Here is a 25,047-nt window from a genome sequence, read left to right on the forward strand (position 1 = left end):
GTTTGATCTTGGTTTTCTATATCCGGGGTTGTCTCCCTTTGTGCTTTCTTTATTGCTTCTATTTCCATTTTTAATTCCTTCACCTGTTTGATTGTGTTTTCCTGTAATTCTTTCAGGGATTTTTGTGTTTCCTCTCTGTAGGCTTCTGCTTGTTTATTTGTGTTTTTCTGCATTTCTCTAAGGGAGTTCTTTATGTCTTTCTTGAAGTCCTCCAGCATCACGATCAATTGTGATTTTAAATCTAGATCTTGCTTTTCTGGTGTGTTTGGATATTTAGTCTACCAGGCAGGTCACTTGGAGCAGAAAAGTTGATCTAACTCTGGTCTCTGCCCTGAAGTCGCTCCTCTGGGCTACATTTTAGCTCTCCATGAAGGCAGCAACCAGAAGGGCCTGCCCCAGAGTTTCTACTTTTTTAACAAGTACATTTTCAGCTAAGTGTTATGGTGTAACACACCATAATCCCAGCTCTCAGAAGGCGAACCATCACACATTCAAGACCAGCATGGTTCCCAGTCTTAAAAAAAATATTATTTCCAGTGATTCACAACTCAGAATCTTTATAAAATACAGCAGAAAGCAATTAGAATGAAGTGATAAAGGAAAAATATTGACTTATTGTTAAATTTAAGAGGTAGGGAAATCTTTCTTTTGTGCATCATTTTTTTTTCCTTTTTCTTTTCCTTTTGCTTATTTGTCTGGTTTTACCAAGGTGTGGCTCCCTGTGCAACACAGGCTGTTCTTCAAGTTGAGATCCACTGGTCGCAGACTCTTGAATGCTACAATTACAAGGACAAATCACCACGTCTGGGTATGATGTTATTCAATTTCTTCCAAAATTTCTGGAAGTTCACAGGTAGATCATAGTGCTGGGCTAGTGATCCCTGGGCACAGGCTACAACAGGCCATGTTGTTAAAGCCCTTTTTTCTCTTTTAATGAACAAACACTAGGGAGGATCCTTCTATTTCTCCTGAATGAAGGCTCCAACCATGTTAGTAATCAGTCTTATGGCTGGAGGCCTTGTTGGACAATGCCCTGTGGCAGGCTGCCCTGCAGAAGATGCAGATGGGGGTTGGGGGGTGGGGGTCGGGTGGATGCCATGAGTCACCTGATTTCTACTTTTTATGGGTCTCTGTCTTTAAATAGCCTGTCCATCCTCCGGATAAGGAAATGCATACACCGCAGTACATAGGAAAGAGGAGAAGCTGCACACATCTTAAAACCACCACCTCCACTACTGCTTTTTTGCTCTCACATGGGCACTGCAGTTACCTCAGCCACAAAGCAACTGTGGAGAAGTGAGGCTCAGAACTAGACACAGTTTCTGCAGGTGTAAGCAATGTCAAGTTTAATGAATTATAATTCACTTCAGACCAGGCTCTAGGACTTAAGACAACATTCCGTATTCTACTCAGAGCTTAGCTGGTGCCTTGCGTGCACTGTATATTCAGTAACTTTGGGTGGCGTAAATGCAGGAACACAACTGGCACTAATGTGCTGTGCACTAATGTTCCTGAGGCTACACATGAATCCTGAAGACTTAGACTCTATTACTGTGATCCTCTGGGGGCTCTTATCCTGTACTGATTATAGCATTCTCATGTTTGGTAAGAACTGTATGAGTTGGTGCTCAACCAATTAGCTCAATTAATGGGATTATTCTTCTAGAAGTGTCTGATATCAACCTAAACTACCCCCTACTGCTGTAATTAGTATTCGGTTATACTCATCCTATAACCTAGCAATACAAAGGTGCTCACTGAAGACTTGGGGATAGAAGGACACTCTCTGGGCACTATTTCATGAAACCTTGGTTTTTGAATGTTAGGAAACACAAATACAAAAGTGTTTGTACTGAGCTGGAGATCTCCCTACTGGCTAGTTTTCACAGTGCTGGAAGATGCTATGCATGGGGGCTGAGGGAGAAAAGGCATCAACAATCTTACCGAGCTGTGAACCCTAGGGACTGTGACACCAACCTGCCAGGCAAAATGTACCCATTTGCACTGCAGTGGCATGGCAGTTATGGAGGTAACCCAGCATCTCCCTGATTGGGTTGGAGACACACTTCTGACCTCCATAGTTGGTACTGTAAATCCTATTCAAAAGTCCATGGTGCTGGGTGTGTCGCAGGAAATTCCCTCCTGTTGTTTAAGCTAGTTAACAAAGTGCAGAAACACCTTCAAAGTGGGTATTTACACACACAGCAGCCACTCTCAGCACCAGAGAGGCCTCTTTCCAGGGGTCAACGGTGAATGCAGAGACTCATGGCTAACAGGGTGCAGAGAATAATGGTGGTTGGGTAATCACCCTTAAACCTAAGTATTTATACTCTCACCCCACAAAGCTCAGAAGCATCACGGAAGCTGAGTTGGAAGGAATATAAGCCCCAGAAGACAGGCTGCAAGCTGCCATCTTCTGGGCAATACCTGATCGTCACAAACCCTCAACGACTGACTACACTAGTCCTGCCCCAGAATGAGCTCAGACATGACCCAGACACGGACGGTTTGCTGCTAAAGTCTATCCAACTGATAGAGTCAAGGAAAGAGGGTGTCTTTGCCTTCACTCGCATGCCCATTGCTACTCCACCAAGCTCCAGTGGAAAGTTCCAAGCCCATGGTTACACAGATGACTCTTGTTAGAGTAAATGGGTCTCAAAGGAGACCAAACGTAATGCATATGGGAAATGGACAAATAGGGAGATACCTCATAAAGGCCAGAGGACGATTGTTTAAAGGCAGGGGAAGACCGTAAACCTTCTAAATAACTAACTTAAGACAGCATAGGAATTTCTCTACAAGTATTACCGACATCCAGTCTTAGGTTTCCAACGATGTTAGCGTCTCAGAGATTAAAGTAGATTAATGCTCAGAAGGTCCTTAGCGTATGGTGACTGCTCAATAAACTTCACAATAGCAACATTTAGAAAAACACAGTGTCCTCAACCCGATACCCCCAAGTCAGGATGCAAACTTTAACTTTCTAACCCAAACATAGTTTTTAGAACAGGGAAGTGGGAAGTCCAGCAAGTCCCCTTCAGTGCTGCCCAGCCCACCACAGCAGAAGGAAGGCATGTCTGATGCCAGCACATTCATACGCAGGTCCAAAACACCACAATCTCTCAGGTCAAGCTGTGCACAAAACAACACACACAGCCACACAACACAGCTGACAGTGCATCTACCCATTGGGCCTCAACAAGCAAGTGTTAGGCCTTTCTATGTTCAACTCCAGGCTTGCATGTACTTAATTCTGTTCCTCACAGGTATGCTATTCCAGAAAGCAGATCAAAGCAGCAAGAGGAATACACTGGGCAGAAGAAACCATATGAAACTGTTCACATATTCAGAATACTCTCTCCAGCGGCCTCAAGTCTTTCTTATCTCTGTTGGCTACTGTTACAAAAAGCACGTTTCTCTGATATTTAAGTTAAAGTCTCTCTGTTTCTCCGCCACCTTGGGTAAAGTCAGCAAAAATGGAAGATGGGACCAGTGGGACATTAGGTGGCAGACAGTACTGTATGGTTCCGAATTGTTTTGATCCCAGGATACTCAAATGTGTCAGGTGACAAGGTGGGGGGAGTACTTTAGAGTTTAAAAGCTTTTCAACAAAGAACGTGTTTTTACTACACACTCTTTAACAACCTCAGTCTGAAGAATGGATGGATGGATCAGCTCATACTGAAACCCAGCATCCTCTTTAGCAAGTGCTAATAAGACAAAAACAAAAACAAACAAACAAAAAACCCAACAATCCAAACTCCCTCTTCCTTTTCATTAGACCTACTTCTCTTTCTCCCAACGATTAATAAAGAGGCATAAAAGAATAGCAAGAGGACCTAATTCAAAAGAAAACATGAGCCTGAATTTAGGGCTTCCACAGCATCATGACGACCCAAGTTATGATGTTCAGTGCATAATCAACCCTAACGATAGACTCAGAGACTCTAGTTTTCATTAGAAATTGGTCATCTGTGGAAGATACTACAAAGGCATCATCTTTTGTGAGTTTACACTTAGTTCCTCCCTGGCCAGAGCCATCCACAAGCAGTTTTTTCTTTCTACCCAGAAAACCTGCAGAGGTTGCTGGCTAGTTGAGGAAGCAACAAGTCCATTCGTAGACACGGAAATCTAAAAACTGCACACTCCACCATCGGCTGGCTCTGGCAAACATCAAGACGCAATAACAGCAGAAGGTGTCTGAGGGCAAATGGACGGTTTAAGGATCAAAGCTTTTGTACTTTTTTAAGGATGATCGCTTAACAAGGTCATGGCTACTGCGACCATCTAGTGTGTGTCCTTCCCTCCACTAAGACTGGGGACCACGCAGCCTTTGCGGCTGTATATTATTTGCTTTGTGGTTTTATCAGCATGTACAGTACCTCATATAGAGAAAGTATCTAAATTCTTTTAACGAAGAAGATCTCACTCTTGGTAAAGAAGAAAAGACTATGTGTTCACATATTTTAAAAGACATTAAATTTACTAAGGATTTAGCCTCTGAGGTGCTCCCAGATGAAGAAGCTGGTCCCTTGAGGCTGGTCTTCCTATCTGAGTAGTCACTGTGCTGTTTTCCAAGGTACAACAGAAATACGACATACAGCCCTCACAGGAACTCCCTAGTGCCTGAGCAAAGGTAGCTCAGAATTCTTTACCTCCCTCCTTCAATACGGGCTGCTTGGGAAGAGAAGATACCAAGGCACTTTTAAAAACGACTGCAAATACCAAGCACACCGAGGAAGATAATAAGCGCTGAGCTGCCACATTCTACATAGATTCTGAAATTCCCAGAGAGCTGCCAAAGAGGGGACTAACAAGGCGTTTTTCTACCAACGACTGACTTCGCACTACTTTCTCTGTCCCAGGAACCTCCACCTCCCTTCGGTTCACTCCCCCTGCCTCTTCTCTTCTCCAACAGGGATGCCCTGCTTCGCCCCTCCCACCTTGTGGCTTGCTGGGTCCCGTTTATCCTTTAAGGACTCAATGCAAAGAACTCTTTTTCCGCAGGCAGGAAAAGGTATTGGGCTAAACGGGGAGATCACTCACTTCACTTCTGGAAGCAACAGCCCGGTGCAGTGGGGTCAGCCACATGTTGTCCTTGGCATTTACGCGAGCTCCTGCAACCAAACAGCACAGGTTAGGGCCACAACCGAGTCAAGGGCCGCCTGCTGCCCTACAGCCAGCAGATCTTGTCTTTGAATCGGTTGTAGTTTGTCAACTACATGGATGGATGTAATTTGTCAACTTTACATGGAATGAAGAGGCCAACAGAATTCTGTCTCACCCTGGAATTCCAATTACCTCTCTAGGACTAACCAGGCATTTTGATACGAGGGGCCATAGTGCATGGACAGGAGCATGCGCAGATTGTTCACAACTTCTTCTATGGAGCAGATAGGCAGATTTAAGCCCACAACAGGCTCTCACTGAGAGACATGACCCATGCTCAGTTCATTGAACCACAGGATAGGAATGAGAGCTACACATGAATGGACCCCCGGAAAAAAGGAATACACCTTGTTCGCTTGGCATTTCCAAAACCTCCCAATGAGAGCAAGACTATCAAAGATACATCTGAGCAATGGAAACACCCTATATAAGTCTTTGGTTCAGGGTTTTGATAAATCCTCCTGTCAACATGTGGTGGTTTGAATATGCTTGGCCTAGGGAGTGGCACTATTTGAAGGTGTGACATTGTTGGAGTGTGGCTGTGTTGAAGTAGGTATGGCCTTCTTGGAGTAGGTGTGGCCTTGTTGGAGGAAATGTGTCACTGGGGATGGGTGTGGGGCTCTAAGACCCTCACCCCAGCTGCCTGGAAGCCAGTATTCTGCCAGCAGCCTTTAGGTGAAGATGTAGAACTCTCAGCTCCTCCTGCATCATGCCTGCCTGGATGCTGCCATGCTCCCACCTTGATTATAATAGACTGAACCTCTGAACCTGTAAGCCAGCCCCAATTAAATGTTGTCCTTATAAGAGTTGCCTTGGTCATGGTGTCTGTTCACAGCAGTAAAACCCTAACTATGACACAGCTTGAGACTATTTCATAAAAGAGCTGTGAACAGGAAGTGGGAGAAGGTATCTATGGATGCAGGGAGAGGCACCCATTTAGGTCTTAGGATAGTGACAAAGCTCATGAGTGGAGTAGAGGCATGAATTAAAAAAACTAAAAGGGCAAGGAAAAGGAAGAAAAGAGTAGACAACCTATGGATAAGAGCTGAGGAAGTGAGTTAGGCAGAAACCCAGGTTAAACACAGAACCTTCTAGAAGGGTATCAGGAGACTTCCATAGGTAAGAGTGAGCTACTATTTAACCACAGACTTAAAGGAATAATGAAGCATTGAATTGGTAGTATTTTTAACTAAGAACAAGCACCATCAACAGCATTCATTCCAGAAAACTGCTTAATCCTCGAACAAAGGGGAACCCACCCCACCCCTGCATGGAGACCACGATAGAACGAGAATCTCTGAGCTAAATGCTCTGAAGTGAAATGGGTTGGACAGACAGTGAGGTTTATGGACAAAGCCTGGAATTTGTATTTCAACATCAGCAGCCCCTATTCCAAGGACTCAATGCTTCTAAACTGTAGAATAAGGCTAACCGCATACCAACCAATACTTCCCTGCTCGTTTTCCTGGGTGCTTGGAGAGTCAGAGGGATGGAGGTCACTTCACATATCTCAAAGCACTAGAAAATTAGTAGCCGTTCTTATTTCAAAGTCACCTCACTATCTCATCCACCCCTGTCTATGGCTAAGATTTTCAATGGCTGTGAAAATTATGGTTCAACACAAAGAACTATCAACTATGAAATAACAAATATGCATATTCTTTTAAGTTTTCACTTACACTTTTAAAATTTATTTTATGTATGGAAGTGTATGCATGCCTAGTACCCCAGAGGTCAAAATTCCACAACCCCTGGAACTGGAAACACTGCTGGTTGTGAACCAATCTGTAGGTGCTGGGAGCCACCTAGATCTTCTGCAAGAGCCAACAAGGGTTCTAAACTGCTGATTCATTTCTCCAGGCTCCAAACGCACACTTTTTAATTTTAATTTTCTTTACTTTTATCTGCGTGTATACTTCCCACTAGGTCCTTGGAATCTGGACCTAAGACTTAAGATTGTCAGCCTTGGTGTTTGATGGTTGATATCTTAACCTGCCAAGTCTTCCTGCTGGCCTCATAGGCACATTCTTTTTCTTCCTTTAAAGAAGAGAGTGTGGGGGCTGGAGAGATGGCTCAGTGGTTAAGAGCACTGACTGCTCTTCCAGAGGTCCTGAGTTCAAGTCCCAGCAACCACATGGTGGCTCACAACCATCTGTAATGGAATCTGAGCTTGGATCACACCTCTTCTGGTGTGTCTGAAGAGAGTTGCAGTGTACTTATATATAATAAATAAATCTTTAAAAAGAAAGAAAGAAAGAAAGAAAGAAAGAAGGAAAGAAAGAAAGAAAGAAAGAAAGAAAGAAAGAAAGAAAGAAAGAAAGAAAGAAAGAAGAGAGTGTAAATGGAGTGTGAGTATGTGTGTGTTTGTGTGCGCATGTGCGTGCACCATATGTGTGGGAGTGCACAGAGGACAAAAGAGTGTGTAGATCTTCTGGAGGTATAATTACAGGGGGTTGTGAGTCACCTCATGTGGGTGCTGGGAACCAAACTCAGGTCTGGGCTAAGGAAACCCAGATGTGATTAAAATAAAACAAAAATTTGGTGAATTTTCAAATAAAAACCCATTGATAAAAGGGAAATCTGAGATCTTTTTCCCTAAGTGTTGGTACCAGTGGGGTGCTGGAGTTTAGTGGTTGCTATGCAGCTTTCTGGTTTAGACCAGAAATGGCATTCATCCCTTTAGCTCATAGTGGAACATTCTGGAAGCTAGTCAACCCCTTTAAAATCACCCGCCTTTCCTTAGATCTGCATTATATATATGGTTAATACAACGTGCTTAAGCCACACTTCTCTAGTTAACTAAGTACTTTCAAAGCTGTTTCTTTGGCACTGAGGTAGCAAATATCAAGCCAGTCTCACGCCATCCTAAGAGCTGGATGCAGGCCTAGTGTTTGCAGTTTGACAGAGTACATTTTATGTTTTCTTTTAGGTTTTTTGTTTGTTTGGTTGGTTGGTTGGTTGGCTAGGTTATTTTGTAAACACAAAAAGTTAATGCAAGAAGAATGACCAAATGACAAACATGGAGATGCTAAGAGCTCATCAGGATAAAGACGCGAAGGCAGAGCTGACATACTACCTCATGGTGTCAGCCAAACTGATGGAAATGGTAAAATTGGAGAGTGAGCCATGAGGAAAGGTGTGGAGTAAAGGCAGACTGGGCACACAGTCATTGAGGACTGCTCCATTCATCTGGGGGAAGGGACAATGACAATATGGCATCACCTATATCATCAATATGCCGATCACGTGTGTCTATGCTATGAACAATTCATTCCTCATGTGCCCTCAAGAAACACATGCACACGCACACACACTCACTCCCCACACTCACACAATTACACACCACACACACCCACACTCAAATATCACGCAGGCACATTCACTCACTCCTCAGAGTCATACACTCACACACTCGCTCAACTCCTTATATTCATTCACATACACCACACACACAATCACGCACACATACTCCACACACACATACACACACACATACACACACACACTCACTCACTCCTCAGACTCATACACACATCACACACTCACATGTTACACACACTCACTCCTTACACTCATACAACCACACACACATACACTCACACACACATTCACATGTCACACACACTCCTCACACTCACATACCACACATGCACACACTCACTCCTCATACTTACACACTCATGCACACCACACAAACACCACACTCACACACACTCTCTCTCTCTCTCACACACACACACACACACACACACACACCGCAAAAAACTCCCCAGAAGTTGTTTGATTTTGTTTTGTTCTTTGAGATGCAGATTCACTCTTTAGTGCAAGCTGATCTGGAACTCCCTGTGTAGTCCAGGCTGGCCTTGAACTCACCGATCTTCAAATCTCAGCCTTCAAGTCCCAAGGTTACAGGTATGTGCCACCATGTCTGGCTAAAATATAAGGAGCGTGAGCAACTCTGTGTGAGTGTGTGTGTGTGTGTGTGTGTGTGTGTGTGTGTGTGTGTTTTCACATAAGTTGTATTGTTCTCATACTCAATTTCCTTGTTCCACTTAACAAGATATATTTTATATATATCTAGGTTGCCATAGAGTGAGTCAATTCCTTCTCATTGCTACATGCATTCCAATGTAAATATGTCATTTTTCAGACAGTTCTTGTTTTGATAGATAATTCAATTATTCCCAATAGCTTTCCAAAACCTGCAAACAATGGCCATTCATAAAGTGACTTCTGATGTAAATATGGAGGCCTGTGTCTAGAACAGGTAATTAAACATGGACTTCATGTGTCACGGGTAACTCACACCTTTTGCTTTGATGGTGTCTAAGCTCTCAATGCATGCGAGTCACACAGTGTCTGAGACTGCTTAGTTTCCCATGTCTTCATCAGTACTTTACATTACCTGCCATCTTACCTATGGCAACTCTGAATTAACACTGGATGACTCGGGGACAGAGAGCACATGTCATATCCAAAAAGATGTGAAACTTCTGGAGATGATAGGTAATGTCATTTTTATTACAGCAATGATCTCCTGAGAGTACATGCATATGCCTAAACTCACCAAAGTGTGTGTGTGTGTGTGTGTGTGTGTGTGTGTGCGCACGCGTGTGTGTGTGTGTGTGTGTGTGTAGCATAGTATAAATTTTAAAATATTGCAAATCTAGTTGGAGGAAAATGTCATCTCATTTTTTAATACTAAGTTTAAACGTTTTCCACTATGTTTGTAATATATTTTCTGAGAATTTCTTAGTTTATATTCTTTGTCCATTTCTCTCATATAATTTTTGAATGTGCATTTACCTAGTGGCATTTTATTGCTATCACTATTACATATTGATTATATCTAGTTTTATGCAGATACAAATATGGCTTTCTATATTAAAATGGTCCCAAGGAGGAAAATGTCCCTAGCCTGCCAGGTCTGAGACAGTGCAGAGGACCAGCATGGACACTGTCAGGTGCTGGCTCAAAGGTGCTTGAGAGATCGACAACTCTTGTTAGAATGGAAGAAACTGATCCCTTAGTCCCCCACACATGCCCTCCATTCTGCCACTCAGGCTCCACAGGAGGCTGGGAGCTGCCAGGAAGGCTCCTTTCTCCTCCGTGAGCCCTGACAAAAGCAGTGTTGTCTCAGTGCTCCCCTGCCTCTCCATCGCCCTTTCCCCTCCCATCCTCCTCCCCTCCCCCACTCCCCCTGCCTCCCCGTCCCCTTCCTCTCAACACCTTGGAGATTGTTATTTACCTCTCAGGACTGGGTGTCAGATGGTTTGGGTCCTTTGTTGAATATTCATAACTGATTTTTCCAAGGGAAACCCTGTGTTATTTACCTGCCTGTCAGCACCACTGAAGGACACAGTCTGCAAGGCTAATGATTTAGAAGCAAATGCTCTTTTACCCAAGGACATTACAGTTTTTAATCACAAAAATAAGCATCAACTATACCTGGCTCTCTAGAACAAAAGCTCAGCTAAACATTATCAAGCACAGATCTACCTCCCAATGAGGCAGGGCCTTCCTTTATGTATTACCCTCTGTTTCAGTCCCAGGGACTAAAGGAAGCAGTCCTTTTTATTAAGATTTTTTTTAAATGTGAGTACACTGTCACTGTCTTCAGACACACCAAAAGAGGGCACTGGACCCAATTACAGATGGTTGTGAGCCACCATGTGGAGCAGTCCTTTAGTCTGGGGAGTAAAGGAAACTCTAGCATCTTCTCCAGAGGCAAAATTTCTGTTCTTAAGCTTTGTCATCTAGAAATGTAAGGGGAAGGGGTTGGGGATTTAGCTCAGTGGTAGAGCGCTTGCCTAGCAAGCGCAAGGCCCTGGGTTCGGTCCCCAGCTCCGAAGGAAAAAAAAAATAGAAATGTAAGGGGAAAAAGACAAGTGAGGTGATCAGCACCGACTAACGAGAGACTCTTACTGATCAAAGGCAATCAATTCAGAAGGCGAGTCTGTCCAAAGCCTGGCTAATCCGCATACTAAGGTGTGACATATAACTGTAATATAGAACAACTTCATTGCTATTGGATTTTTCTTCCTGTCAAACTGACCAGATCTTCCTGCAGCTCAGAACCACCTTGGAAACATGTGTGATAATGTCATGTGTAGAAATTGCTTCTTGAAGTTGCCGCTAGAGCCAGCTTACACACTCACCAGACAGCAGCATATTAATTAATTAATTAATATCATACCAGATCTGTGCCCACCATCAGCTCTGCTTTCTTTAATCAAACTCCTTTACCAGATTTTTTTTAAAAAAAATCAAATCCATGCACAAAGAATGAATATCTCTTAGGCATGAAGGGATAAAGGACCATATGCCACCAGTTCTGCAGACAATTGGCACTATAACTAGTAACCATAACTAGGGGAAAGAAATCACAGGAAATCATTTTGTAAAACTGTCACTTGTTCAGTAGTAGATTTTGGTACATGCAGTTGCATTGTATTTTATGTATCTGGGCAGGCATGTAGATGGTGTGTGTGTATGTGTGTATGTGTGTGTGTGTGTGCATATGTGTGTGCATGTGTGTGTGCATATGTGTGTGTATGTGTGTGTACATATGTGTGTATGTGTGTGCATATGTGTGTATTGTGTGTGCATATGTGTGTATGTGTGTGCATATGTGTGTATGTGTGTGTATGTGCGTGTGCTTGTGGTGCATACATGTGTGCCAGTACACATGAGAATAGGCTACAGGTCAACCTCCGGGATCATTTCTCAGCATCTGTCCACCCTGTTCTTTGAGACAAGGTCTCTTACTGAGACTCAGGGATAAGCCATTAGATTATCTTGGCTCACTGACAGACCTGGGATCCTGATGTCTCCATTTGGTTAATTCTGGGATTACAAGCACACACCAATTATTTATATAGCTGCTGAAAATCAAGTGTAGGTTTTACGCTTACACAGCAAGCACTTTACTGACTGAGCTACCTCCCCAGACTATGCTAAGTTTATTTTGTGCTGAGCAGTTAGACCTGACAAACCCCCACCCTGGAGCATGCGTACATATTTCTTCCTCCAGCCCAAGACTCCATCACCCTCATTCGTCCTGAATTTTTCTATAAGATATCCTGCTGTGGCCATTTTCCGGTGGGCCCTCTGCTTTCCTAACCTCAACCCTGACCTCAGTGCTCTACCAACTGACTTGTTCCCACTGCCCACTCCCCCCATTCATGCCTTAGTCCTGACCTGGCCAGTTCCCCAATAGTAGCTGAGTCAGATGAGGAAATCAAGCCAGAGTGACAGGCAGTAACAAGAAGGTGGAAAGAATCTTCAAGGCCTGCTCATTCTGAAGACATTGCTCTGCCCCCCAACACGTCCACACAGAGATATTCAGGGTTCTATCTGCCTGGTTACTAGGAGACAACGTCAGTAGTAACTTAGTGAGCTTGGGTCTTAGCATGCTCTGAAAGTTTGTCCAGCAGCAGAGAGCACAGCTGTAACAAGCTACCCTGGCAAGGTTAAATTATTTGTGCAACATGGGAATCATTAGCACCTCATTCATTATGAAATGAGAAAACAGTGTGGTTGGAGTCCCCAAAGCCTCAGCTGCCAGATGAAATCTCAGGACTGAAATCACTGCAGTCGTATGATATTTCTTGAGGGATATAAAATATAAATTGAATAAAAGTCCTTTCAGGGAAAATGGGAGCTACGTGCTCTGTGAAAGTTTGCCTCTGTTGAATAAACAGATGCAGAACGTTCTTGATTTGATGGGCGGAATGTCTTTCAAACTGAACCAAAGCTAAATGACAGAAATTAACAAATCAGTAATTCTAGGACCAAATGGGTCCACAAATTAAGATGCACACAACAGCTTCTCCCAATACTCCTGAATCAGCCATAGGGACGGAAGACAAGGATTCTGTGCCACATGAAGGTGACATGAGACCAAGTTTATCAAATAACACTGGTCCCGTATGGGTGACCCTTGTGATATAGCATTAAGAGCTTCTTCCCTTTCAAAGCTAAGAGAGGTGGAGCATGAACTCAAGGCCAACTTAACTTGTTCTCAGCTAATCTCTTCACCAATTCTCCTGCCTTTGCCCCCTCCCTGTGATATAATGTGTGTGTGTGTGTGTGTGTGTGTGTGTGTGTGTGTGTGTGTGTGCTCACGCACACGCGCTTGTGAAGAACTTGCAGAAGATAAAAGGCGGCGTTGGATCCCTGGGAACTGAAATTACAGACAGTTGCCTGATGTGGATGCTAAAAACTGAACTCAGGCCCTCTGGAATGGTGTTTTGACCCACTGACCATGTCTGCTGCCTCTGGGGCATGACATCTTTAATACAAGTTGAACATCCCTTATCCCAACTGCCTGAGCCAGAAATGTTGCAGATTTTTAATTTGGAGGGGAGATTTTTGGTCTATTTGACCCAAGCCTACACACGCACTTTGCTTCTGCCTCATACATGCCTTAGGCATACTTTAGTGACTCTGCATCTTGACAGTGACTCCGCACATTAGGTCAGGTGTGGAACTCCCACTTGTGGCACCATATGGCATCATGCAACAGTTGGAACACTTTGGACTTTAGACTTTTGGATAAGGGAATGCTCACCCTGAATGATGACGTCCTGGTGATATTATTGCTTGGAATCATTAGGAGTTGTTGCCATGCAATTCTTAATTTTACACATTGATTCTGTCTACAATTTTCCATAGACCAAATTTCAGCTGCGAGGGTGACTATCCAGGTAGGCACTGGCTCTTAGCTGCGGTCTGTGCCAACACCCGACAATGCATGGGTGTTTGGACCACAGCCCGGAACACCCTCGGGTTGTCCAAAGAAAGATCTGTTCTTGAGAACACTAGAAATGTGCACAAAATCTAGCTGTGCTGGGAGCACAGGCACACTTGTATTCACACACATCATACTTCTTTCCTGGAGAAATTCACCCAGAGAATGGGGACACCATAAACCTGAGGGTAACACCGACAACGTTCCGGGTGATACAGCATGGTTCTTTCTTTACTGTGGTGCATTTCACAGCTGGTAAATACATGCCCCAGCTCTCACCTTTGCACTGCATTGGAACATCAGCATTTCCCCTTACTACTTCAGACAAAGGAAAACCCTTACTACAGGCCTTTGGCCTAGTTAGTTGACAATGGCATTTCCTCCAGCTTTTAATCTCTCCAAACAAAAACCAGGAGAAGGAAAAGCAAATTGGTCTACATCAAGACATACAAGCAGTGTTCAAGCTTCCTCCAGGATCTGTCTAGTGAGCATGCGAATGAAAAAAAATCACATAATCCTTTTGGAAACCTGTTTGGTGAGATGTTTGGAACATACAAGATTCTAGAACTAAAACTATTCATACCTTTAAATCTGATGAAATGTTAAAGTACAGAAGAATGAGAAAGAGAATCTCACAGACCAGAGGAAGTAGAAATATGACATGATTCACATATTTGGACCCAATTTTTAAAACTACAAAATAATGGGGTTGTAGTAAACCCTTTTATGCGTTTTCATGGGGCTATTTCAACACCCCACCTACCTACTCGGCAAAGCCTCTAATTAGAAACTGACATGGCCCCTTACATCTGTTTTCTGTTTTCACACTTTTATTGTAACCATAATTGTGTATAAGAAAACTAGTATTATTTTGCAATATTTAAATATATGTATTATGTGCCTTTAGTACATATACTTTGTGCTATACAGAGTATATAAATTCATAAAGGATATATATTATATATGTGTCTATGTAGACTTTAAGCCCATTTTCTTTTCTTATAATTAAAAAACAAGATATCCAATGTCCTGAGTTTGTCTATAATGCCAAGTCTGACAAGATAGACAGAAATCAAACTTTCAAAGCAATGTAAAATACTTTGTTCAAGAATTATTGCCAAGCAACCATTTTTTATTGCATCTCATGTGCAGATAAATTGCTGATCAAATGACGCTGGATGAGCAAAGCAAAGATGTTCTGCTGCCTCGTTCACAGCAGTTGCCAGGCAGCAAACTGGTCTTCAAGCCTCCATTAGCAGTTGGCTTTTGAACACAGTAGTTATTTACCTGACAAAATCAGGAGCTCGATGATCTCTGCATCTCCCAGGAATGCAGCCACATGAAGCGGGGTTCGTTTCTCAGAATCCTAAAATAAATAATATCAAAGTATAGGGCAGTCAGTGGAGGTTGGATGTCAAGGTGTTTGTCATTCACTCTGAGGTTTGTAGAGTAAGGCTGAAGGCCAACCTGTGCAGGTGCGTTTAACAAGACCCCAGGACCAGTCACAAGGAACCTCCCTGCAAGTGGTCAGTTAGATAACTCAAAGGGCTCCAAAAAACAGTATAGTTTATTGCTGGTACTCTTGGATTCCTCTCAAAGGATTAAAGTAAGACTATGGCTGAAGACACCTCACGCTTAGGACACATTAGGACACGAGATACAGATTTGATCTCACCTGAAAGTCTCCTTCCTGCAGTCTGTCTTCTACAGTGCCAAAAAGTACTGTGTGCACTGTCAAGGGACATTAGTATAACAGTCCTCCCAGCTGTGACACCAATAACCCTCAACAAAGACCAATTTATCAAGATATCCTTGGAAGTGCAACAGGGGGGCTCGCCTATTGGTGGTAATGTCTAAATGGACTTAAGGCCAGTCAACAAGAGAGACCATACCTGGTACTAGAAACTTAGCCAATCTCCCCAGGGCTAATGAGTTTGTGGATCTTAGAACAGAATCTACTCTGCTACTTTGCTAGCCCAGCACCATTTTGCAGCTACATTCTAGATCTTAACCTTAAATGCACAGATATGGGTAGCTATCACCCTCTCAGAGAAGCTTTTCTCTACAGAAAATTAAGGCACAGCTGAATACAATGCAAAGATGTTCAATGGATTTCAAGAAGCCCAGCCCCAATGGACTCCCCCGTGGCACCACCACTGCATCTGACTCAACTCAGGAACACAGGAGAGGGGACACAAAGACTGACTGCATCACCCAGCTTGGAAAATGAAGCTGTGGCATTTAAAAATGCATAGACTAAAGTGAGAGTCAGATATATTAATTTCAGCAATGAACTTTTTTTTTATTAACTTGAGTATTTCTTATATACATTTCGAGTGTTATTCCCTTTCCCGGTTTCCGGGCAAACATCCCCCTCCCCCCTCCCCTCCCTTATGGGTGTTCCCCTCCCCACCCTCCCCCCATTGCCACCCTCTCCCCAACAGTCTAGTTCACTGGGGGTTCAGTCTTAGCAGGACCCAGGGCTTCCCCTTCCACTGGTGCTCTTACTAGGATATTCATTGCTACCTATGAGGTCAGAGTCCAGGGTCAGTCCATGTATAGTCTTTAGGTAGTGGCTTAGTCCCTGGAAGCTCTGGTTGCTTGGCATTGTTGTACATATGGGGTCTTGAGCCCCTTCAAGCTCTTCCAGTTCTTTCTCTGATTCCTTCAACGGGGGTTCTATTCTCAGTTCAGTGGTTTGCTGCTGGCATTCACCTCTGTGTTTGCTGTATTCTGGCTCTGTCTCTCAGGAGCGATCTACATCGGGCTCCTGTCTGCCTGCACTTCTTTGCTTCATCCATCTTGTCTAATTGGGTGGCTGTATATGTATGGGCCACATGTGGGGCAGGCTCTGAATGGGTGTTCCTTCTGTGTCTGTTTTAATCTTTGCCTCTCTATTCCCTGCCAAGGGTATTCTTCTTCCCCTTTTAAAGAAGGAGTGAAGCATTCACATTTTGATCATCCTTCTTGAGTTTCATTTGTTCTAGGCATCTAGGGTAATTCAAGCATTTGGGCTAATAGCCACTTATCAATGAGTGCATACCATTCAGCAATGAACTTTAAAAATCATCCAAGGTTGAAATTTCCTGGATATAAATAACAGCTCTTATTATTCCCCCTTGTCCTTACACTAGCAACAGTTGAGACACTCGGGGTCAACTTGAACTGAACCAACCTGTAAGCATGGTCGTTTCTACAAGCTCTCTCATTGCTGGAGATTCCTGGCACTCACCGTTGATTCCATCACTGCTGTCACCATTTTATTAGACATTCGACCTAAGGACCTTTTATTAGTCCAAGGATAATGTGCTCACAAGTTATTTTCTCACAGTCCAGACCCTCCCTTTCCCTCTGTGTCTTTTAGACTATTGCTTTGTGCATGTCGTGTCAGAAACAGACAGCAGACAGGGGACGAGACAGGGCCTGATCTTCAAACCACTTAAGCCGTTGGAAGACCTAGTAAGTGATTTTATGGACTGACATTAACTAAACATAAAGAGCGGCTTGAATTACATGGGAGCTTACACCATGCATGTATGTGCAGGCAACACTACTGATAAGTAAGAACAAAACAGTCTGCAACTAAAAAGCAATCATATAACTTGGAGAATTCAGTCGATTGTGTGACCATGGTGAACTGAATTATCCTAGCCTTGACAACAAAGTTTAATTGTTTGACAACCTACATACTAATATAAGAATCAAGTATATGCTTTTAGGTAGTAAACCACAAAACCATCTAAGACACAAATATTTTCTTTCTTTGTTGGTTTCTCCATCCTCCTACAAACATTTGTTACCTTAACTTCCTACTTTCCCAAAACTCTTCACTATGCCTGCTCAATTTTTTCTCAGGTATTAGGGCAAAAGTTATACAATTGTGTGCTCTTTTGTGAATGGAATTAGATCCAGGGCTTGGCTGAACAAATTCAACCTTGCCCAAGTGGTTTAAACAAGGATAATCCTAGCTCAAATTATGACTTCATCTGACCTGAAGCAAAGTTAATGCTCTGTTTGAGAACTTGGACTCAAATAAAAAGAAAATAAATTCCAGCTTCTCTCCCCACCTCGCAGATTTGGTTGGTCTGTCATTACATGGCTGGATTTGCTGACTCTGAAGTCCTTTATATGACGCAGCTTGTTCAAACTAAAGTTTCAATAATAGTAAGAAAGTATGTGTTATGAGATTGTATTGTAAAAATTCTTAATATGAATCCAAGTATTGTTAATATACATTCCAAGGTTTCTGATAGCTTACATAAGAACTACTCCAATTGCAAAAGAACTACTGCCCCCCTTCAGTGACATGGTAGATGTGTCACTGCAATGGAGAACTGTTCACCAAAGCAAAGAAGAGAATCATGTGCTAGAAAGATCTTAGCCAAAACCAGTATGTATTCATTGCTGACCAAGGTTGTTAACACCTGCTCTCCAGCAAGGAACTAGCAATATAAAAGGACCATGAGCCAAGGCTGAAAGACAGAGTGAGAGTATCATTGTGCTCAACAAGCTGGAAGTCAAACATCACCAGACATCACTCTGTCATAAGTTAAACCACTGGTGTCAGCTATACAAAGATAGGAGGCAAGGATAGATCTGGGATAGAAGATACTAGTTATGCTGCAGCTGGAAATGAGTTCTTGGCTAGTGCTACCCTTGAGATTTGAAAGAGCCATGCCTATTTGGTAGTTACAGCACATTTTCATTTTACCTTTTCCAAACTGCTTGGTTGTAAAACATCCCGACCAGTAGAGACACACAACTGTGTTCTCAAATTTTATTGCTATTATAAGCTGAGCCCTGCACAGGTTATAGATTCTCCCAACACAGCAAATTGATGTGGGAGAATCATGTGTCATGATCCCAATGTGAAATATTTTTCTTAATAAAAATGAAAACAAGGACATCATTTTAGAATTTCCCTTGGCAGTCTAAAATCCTTTTGTTCTAAGTTGGCTTTCTGTTGCTATGATAAACACCACTACCAATAGCAACTTGGAGGAGAAAGGAGTTTATTTGGCTTATACTTTCATGAAACAATCCATCAGTGAGGGAAGTCAGATCAGGAACTCAAGCAGAAACCATGAAGTAATGTTACTTACTGTCTCATACTCGGCTACCTTTGATTGGTGGGGTGGGGGGGATTGGTTTTTGAGACAGTGTTTCTTGGTGTAGCCCTGGTTTGCCTAGAACTCACTCTGTAGACCAGACTGGCCTTGAACTCACAGAGATCCATCTGTCTCTACCTCCCCAGTGCTGGGATTAAAGGCATGTGCTACCACCCAGCCTCATTAAACTTTCTTATACAGCCCAGATCTACATGCCTAAGGATGGTACTGCCCATGGTGGGCTTGTCCCTTGCACAGCAATCAAGACACACTCTCAGAGGCGTAGCCAAGGCCAATCTGATTGAGGCATGTCTTCAACTGTTCCCTTCTCAGATGAAGTAGGTTGTGTTGAGTGGACAATAAAAACTAACCAGGATAGTTTTCCTCTAGAGTCCTCCCACAACCCCAAGGGGAAAAATGTAATGAACGCAGTAAACATCCTTACAATGGAGCATATAAGAAACTAAAGAGACAAAGAAAATAGAAGGTGACTTGGGAAGTAGCTGGAAGTAGAGGGTGCTTATATGGCAGGGCATGTTGATGCTCCAGGTCCAACAAACCCAGGGGAGATGAAATGCAAAGTTAGAACTGAGACCCTCACAGAAGAACTGGCCTTTCAAGTGAAAGTTTGGGTGGAAAAAAAATTCAAGTGTTCATAGACGCAGGTGGCAAGGGGCACCTTGTCCTGGGCTCCCGGTAAGGGGGTCAAACTCTTCACTATGCATCTGGATTTTCCCTCTGTGGTTTAGAATTTTGAATTTAAAACACCCAAGTGTGATGGTTTGAATAGGTGTGACCCCCGCACCCAAACTCCTGCGTTTGAATGCTTAGGTCATGGGGAGGGTCACTCTTAGGAGGTGTGGCCTTGTTGAAGGATGGGGTGGGCTTTGAGCCTATGCTCAGGCTCCACCCATTTCAGATGTAGTCTCCTTGTGGCTGCCTTTAGATCGACATGTAGAACTCTCAGCTCCTCCAGCACCATGTCTGACTGTACGCTGCCATGTTTCCCACCATGATGGGAAAGTGCAAGCCAGCCCCAATTAAATGTTTGCCTTTATAAGAGTTGCCTTGGTCATGGTGTCTCTTTACAACAGTAAAACCCAAGACACTTTGTAACTTTCACATTGAAAATAGGTTTAAAAATTAGTTCTAGATCAATGGTATTCCTTTGCTGCTATAAAGAAAACCAAAACCTGGATGGAGTGACATGCTCTCTGTCTGGGCAATCTGTGATACCCAGAAATCTCCACTCAAGAGGAACATCTTTCTAAGCCTACGACAGAAAACCTTTATGGAAACACTTCACCACAAGCAAAAAATGGCAGACAAACCCAGCAAGAACTTAAGGTAACAAGGAAACCAGACAAAAATTAGGTGTAACATCTAAACTTAATATACAAAAGACAAAGACTTTGTAAAGAGAAGCCATTGTTTTTAGAAGAGCAAAGTGTGGAAGTCAGGTATGGTGGTGCACAGTAGTACCAACATGTGGGGGGCAGAGGATCATTTCAACCCAGGACTTCAAGATCGGCCTTGGCACAGCAAAACTGTATGATTAAGAAAAAATAATAGGGCTAGAGAGATGGCTCGGCAGTTAAGAGCACTGACTGTTCTTCCAGAGGTCCTGAGTTCAGTTCCCAGCAACCACATGATGGGATCTGATGTCCTCCTATGGTGTGTCTGAAGACAGCTGCAGTGTACTCATATATAACAAATAAATAAATCTCTTTAAAAAAAGAAAAAGAAAAAAAGAATAAATATGTATGAATGAAGCCTTATGGGAAGCAGTACCATTGTGGTGAAAACTATCTAAAATTTATGTCTAAGAATACTGAAACTACAGGAGAAAGAAAATAAGAAGATTGAAAGAGTAGGGGATATGGCAACTCTGATGTGTGTTCTCTAACAGCCAGCCATATTTCCTGCACATAAGCATCTGCTTAGAAGCCATCAGGTTCAACGTGCTGTAAACGATATTAGGAGTGCAAATTAAACAGATCCAGTTCTCTCGAAGTGAAGAATTGTGTGGTCCAGTTACCACCATCCTAAAGCAGGACACTACTACAGGCAACAATAGCAGAGTAACTGACAGCCATGATGCCAAATGCTGGGGTAGAATCAACACTTGTCATTGGGAATTCTTTCCACACTCCTCCTATTCCGAACAAATCTTGACAGGAAGTCTCAAAAGACATGAAAAAGAATCACTTGAAAACTGAAAAAAAATAAACACATCTTACCCAGAGTCCCTTTAGTCCTTCTCTATTGGCCCCAGTTTATCTGAGAACCTCAATCAACCTCAAAGCCTAGTACAAACTTCACAGGATGCCCAGAGGGAAGTTCTAGAAAACCAGGACCAGGCCAGATACAGAATAGCATCTGGACATAGTGGCTGAGCTGAGCTCTTAATATTTATATAATCTCTTCTCATCTCCCATCAAACTGGTATCACTATGACAAAGTGACTCTTAATCCTTCAGTTCTTCACAACACCCTTGAATACAAGGGCAAGAATAACTTAACAGCATCTGGAATTGGCTCCTAAGCATGGTATCACAAGGAGAAAGATCCTTTTCCATTACCCATTAGCACCAATGCCTGACAGCCCTTTGGACATAGATTCAGACACATGGGACAAGAGGACCCATTTCCTCCAGAAGGAAAGCAGACGAACGCTCCATTCTCTGAATAGCCAGAACCACACAGTGCCAGCTGAGGTCTGAGCTAAGTGTGCAATATGGCAGAGATGGCCAGCAGAGGAAGTCCCAAATTGTCTGTTTACCCAGAAGAAGCAGATGAAAAAAGGGGGAAGTTGAAGTATGAGTGCACAGTGAGCTTGCGATGACAAGGCCGTTCTGGAAGCTAAAAACACTGTGTAGACAGGCAGTGGGAGGAGTCGCTCACACCTCTGTCCTTGCTTATCGTCTAGTTTGGGAATCCTCAGCTGAATGTGCATTGTTTACTTTCCATTCTAAATATCTGTCATACAGCAAACAAACCTCTTCCCTAGGTATGACTAATTTGCACATCAACGCACACACTGGGGCAATACTGGAGGTTGAATTACCTCTTTAATTCTAACTTCCACTAAAAATCAAAGATGCTGGAGAATAACTGACCATTTTTGGGTTCAACCAGCTTAACCTGATAGGAAGTAGAGATTACCTGAGACTAGCAGATGTTTGAAGAAACTCTGAACATGTAATAGGTACCTCAGAGAGATTTCAATCATGGGAAGAGGTGAGACTTGGACTTGAATTTTTCAAAAAGGCACAAAATGGTAAGGAAACTGAGTCTTGAGGTTAGGAACTGAAAGGTCATGGCTCCTTAGCCTTTGGCTAAGATCAAGTATAGGAACTAGAAGGCTATGAAACAAAACCAAACAAAACAAATTAAAAAAAAAGAAAAGAAGAAAAGGAAACAAATATCAAGGTTTTTTTTTAATTTTCTGTGTTTATTTTTCAATTGAACTTCTCATAAATACTGAGAGGTGTTTATGTAACAGACCAACATATGCCTACAAGAAAACTCAAACATGGTAACATTTACCTATGTCTTCTTCAGAAGCCCACTTTGACAATTTTCTTTAGAGATAAAATACCACAGCTTAGTTCAGCAAAGCAAACCTTACAGGAGAGAGAGAGAGAGAGAGAGAGAGAGAGAGAGAGAGAGAGAGAGAGAGAGAGAGACAGACACAGACACAGACACAGACACAGACACAGACACAGACAGAGAGAGACAGAGAGACAGATAGACATTGGTTGATTTCAGTTTTCCCCCTTGTAAGTGGTGCTGCAGTGTTGGTGCTCATGAAGCATTCCCTAGGGCAGATTCCAAGGACATCTTGTTTCTCTAGGTACAGAGAAATGTACACATTCCTTTTATTAGGTATTGCCAAACACATTCCAAAAGTAGTTTGCCAGCCACACAAGTCAAACAGATCTTACAGACATAGGATTCTACTCAACAGCTGGGAAATACACATTCTTCTCTTGGTATCCCATGAATAGCCTCCAAAACAGATTATATTCTAAGAGACAGACCAAGTCTTAACTAATAGGAAATAAATCAAATAATTTTTGTAGCTTATCAGATCACAGTGGGATAAAAATATGAATCAAGACATAGATACTAGGGATGGCTGCGGACAGCCAGTACACTGAAGAAGGGGGAAATTAAAAGTGCCTAGAGTCAAATGAAAATGAGCAGACAACTGAAGAGAATTGGGAGGACACAGCTATGGCAACGTTAAGAAGAAAGTATATAGTTATAAGTCCTTATGTTACAGAGATGTAAGTGAATGGTTGAATGATTCACGTAGAGGCCCTAGAGAGAAAAAAAGAGGCTGAGCCAAACCCCAAATCAGGGCAGAAATTAATGAACCAGAGACTAAGAAGATAATACAAAGAATCAGCTAAATGAAGACTCTCTTCTTTGAAATGATAGAGTCAACAAACACTTAGCAAAATAACCAAAAGAAAGCAACAAGAACCAAGCTATTAAACTTAGAGAGGAAAGGGAGACATTAGCCTTACAATCCTGACATGGTGTATAATGAAGATAAGTGGACTAAAAATATTGTCTTTTTAAAGAAAGGACATTACAACAAATGCCAATGGAAACCCGAGGATTGTAAGGGAGCAGTGCAGAAACCTGTATTCAAACTTTGGAAAATTTAGAAGAAATGGATAAATTCCCTCATAACCAAGCAAAATTGAATCAAGAGACTACAAACAACTTAAACAGATCTATAACAGGCAATGAAACTGAAACTGCAATGGCTTCTCCAATGAAGACATCCCATGCAGGTCTGAGACCTACAAAGTCTCCCTCTCTCTGTACACCGTCCAGTGAGGGTCTTTATGCTACAAAGGTCAGGGCTGAGTGATGCCCTCATCTATGGGTATAGCAATATGTCCTCAGGAGTCACTTTATTGCTATGTTCCTCAAGCAGAATAATAATAATGGGTCTCTGGGGCTCATGTTCTAGCCAAGTCGCAGGCTCTTGGCCACTTGAGCCGTTTTAGATATGTTTCATCTCATGAAATAGATCTTAAATCCAAAGCAAAACCTAGGAACAGATAAATTCTACCAACCCTTTAAAGGAGAACTTAATGCTGATTAAAATTAGGCTGGAGACCTGAACAGATACGTCATTAAAGAAGATATACAGAGAGCAAATAAGCACATGAAAAATGATCAACATCATTCATTCTTAGACTAAAATCATATTAAGTATTCATTAAGATTGCTGACAGTGAAAGGTCTAATAATACCATGTGTTGGTATCACATGATGTAGAGGAACCATCATCTACTGCTGGTGGGAATGGAAACCAAACCAGTACAACCACTTGGGAAAACAGCTTGACAGTTTCTTAAAGAGTTAAATATTCATGGACCATATAATCTAGGCACTCATTCTTGGGATTTCCCCCAAGAAATAAGTTTATGTCCATGGAGAGATCTGCACAGGCATGTTCAACAGCTTTCCTATAATACACACAACTGGAAGTAATCCATATATCCATCAACACCAAATGAACACATTGTGGTGCTACCATATTATGCTGTATTCTGTTTCACTGATCCCATAAATTACTGAAGGCCTGCCACCGGCCAAGCACTGTGTGCAATCCTGAGGGTACAGCAAGGCAGACTAGAATCCCTGACAGACAGACAAACAAACAAACAAGCACCCTTGCTCTCTCATGCCAGGCAGTGGATGTCCTACTTCAACATTCAATTACACTCTGCCATCAGCAAAAAGAAGTGATAACAGTGTTAAGAAAAGGCCCCAGAGGAGAAAGAGAGGGGAGATGGGATGAAGGATGGGGGGGGGGGGGAGAGTGGGGAGGAGGGCAGTGAGCAGGATGTAAAGTGAATAAGTGAAATAATAATAATAATAATAATAATAATAATAATAATAATAAAGAAAACACTGGAGATAGAAGCGCACTATGAAAGAAACAACACTCAATCCATTCGCTCCAGACCCAACAGTAACTCTTAGGCCTTC

The 25,047-nt window shown here is 42.6% G+C and overlaps 1 protein-coding gene across 4 annotated transcripts in view; it reads right to left on the reverse strand.

The window, feature by feature from the left end:
- The window catches only part of Ankrd44 (ankyrin repeat domain 44), a 300,807-nt gene that overhangs the window by 139,256 nt on the left and 136,504 nt on the right, over nt 1–25,047 (reverse strand). For all 4 annotated transcript variants that reach the window (NM_001191807.4, XM_017596351.3, XM_039083293.2 and 1 more), the window contains 2 exon segments: nt 5,047–5,117; nt 15,209–15,287. In NM_001191807.4, coding sequence (NP_001178736.3) covers nt 5,047–5,117; nt 15,209–15,287 — 150 coding nt within the window.

This window comes from Rattus norvegicus, chromosome 9 (assembly GCF_036323735.1).
Source record: "Rattus norvegicus strain BN/NHsdMcwi chromosome 9, GRCr8, whole genome shotgun sequence".
In the NCBI taxonomy this organism is placed as follows: domain Eukaryota; kingdom Metazoa; phylum Chordata; class Mammalia; order Rodentia; family Muridae; genus Rattus; species Rattus norvegicus.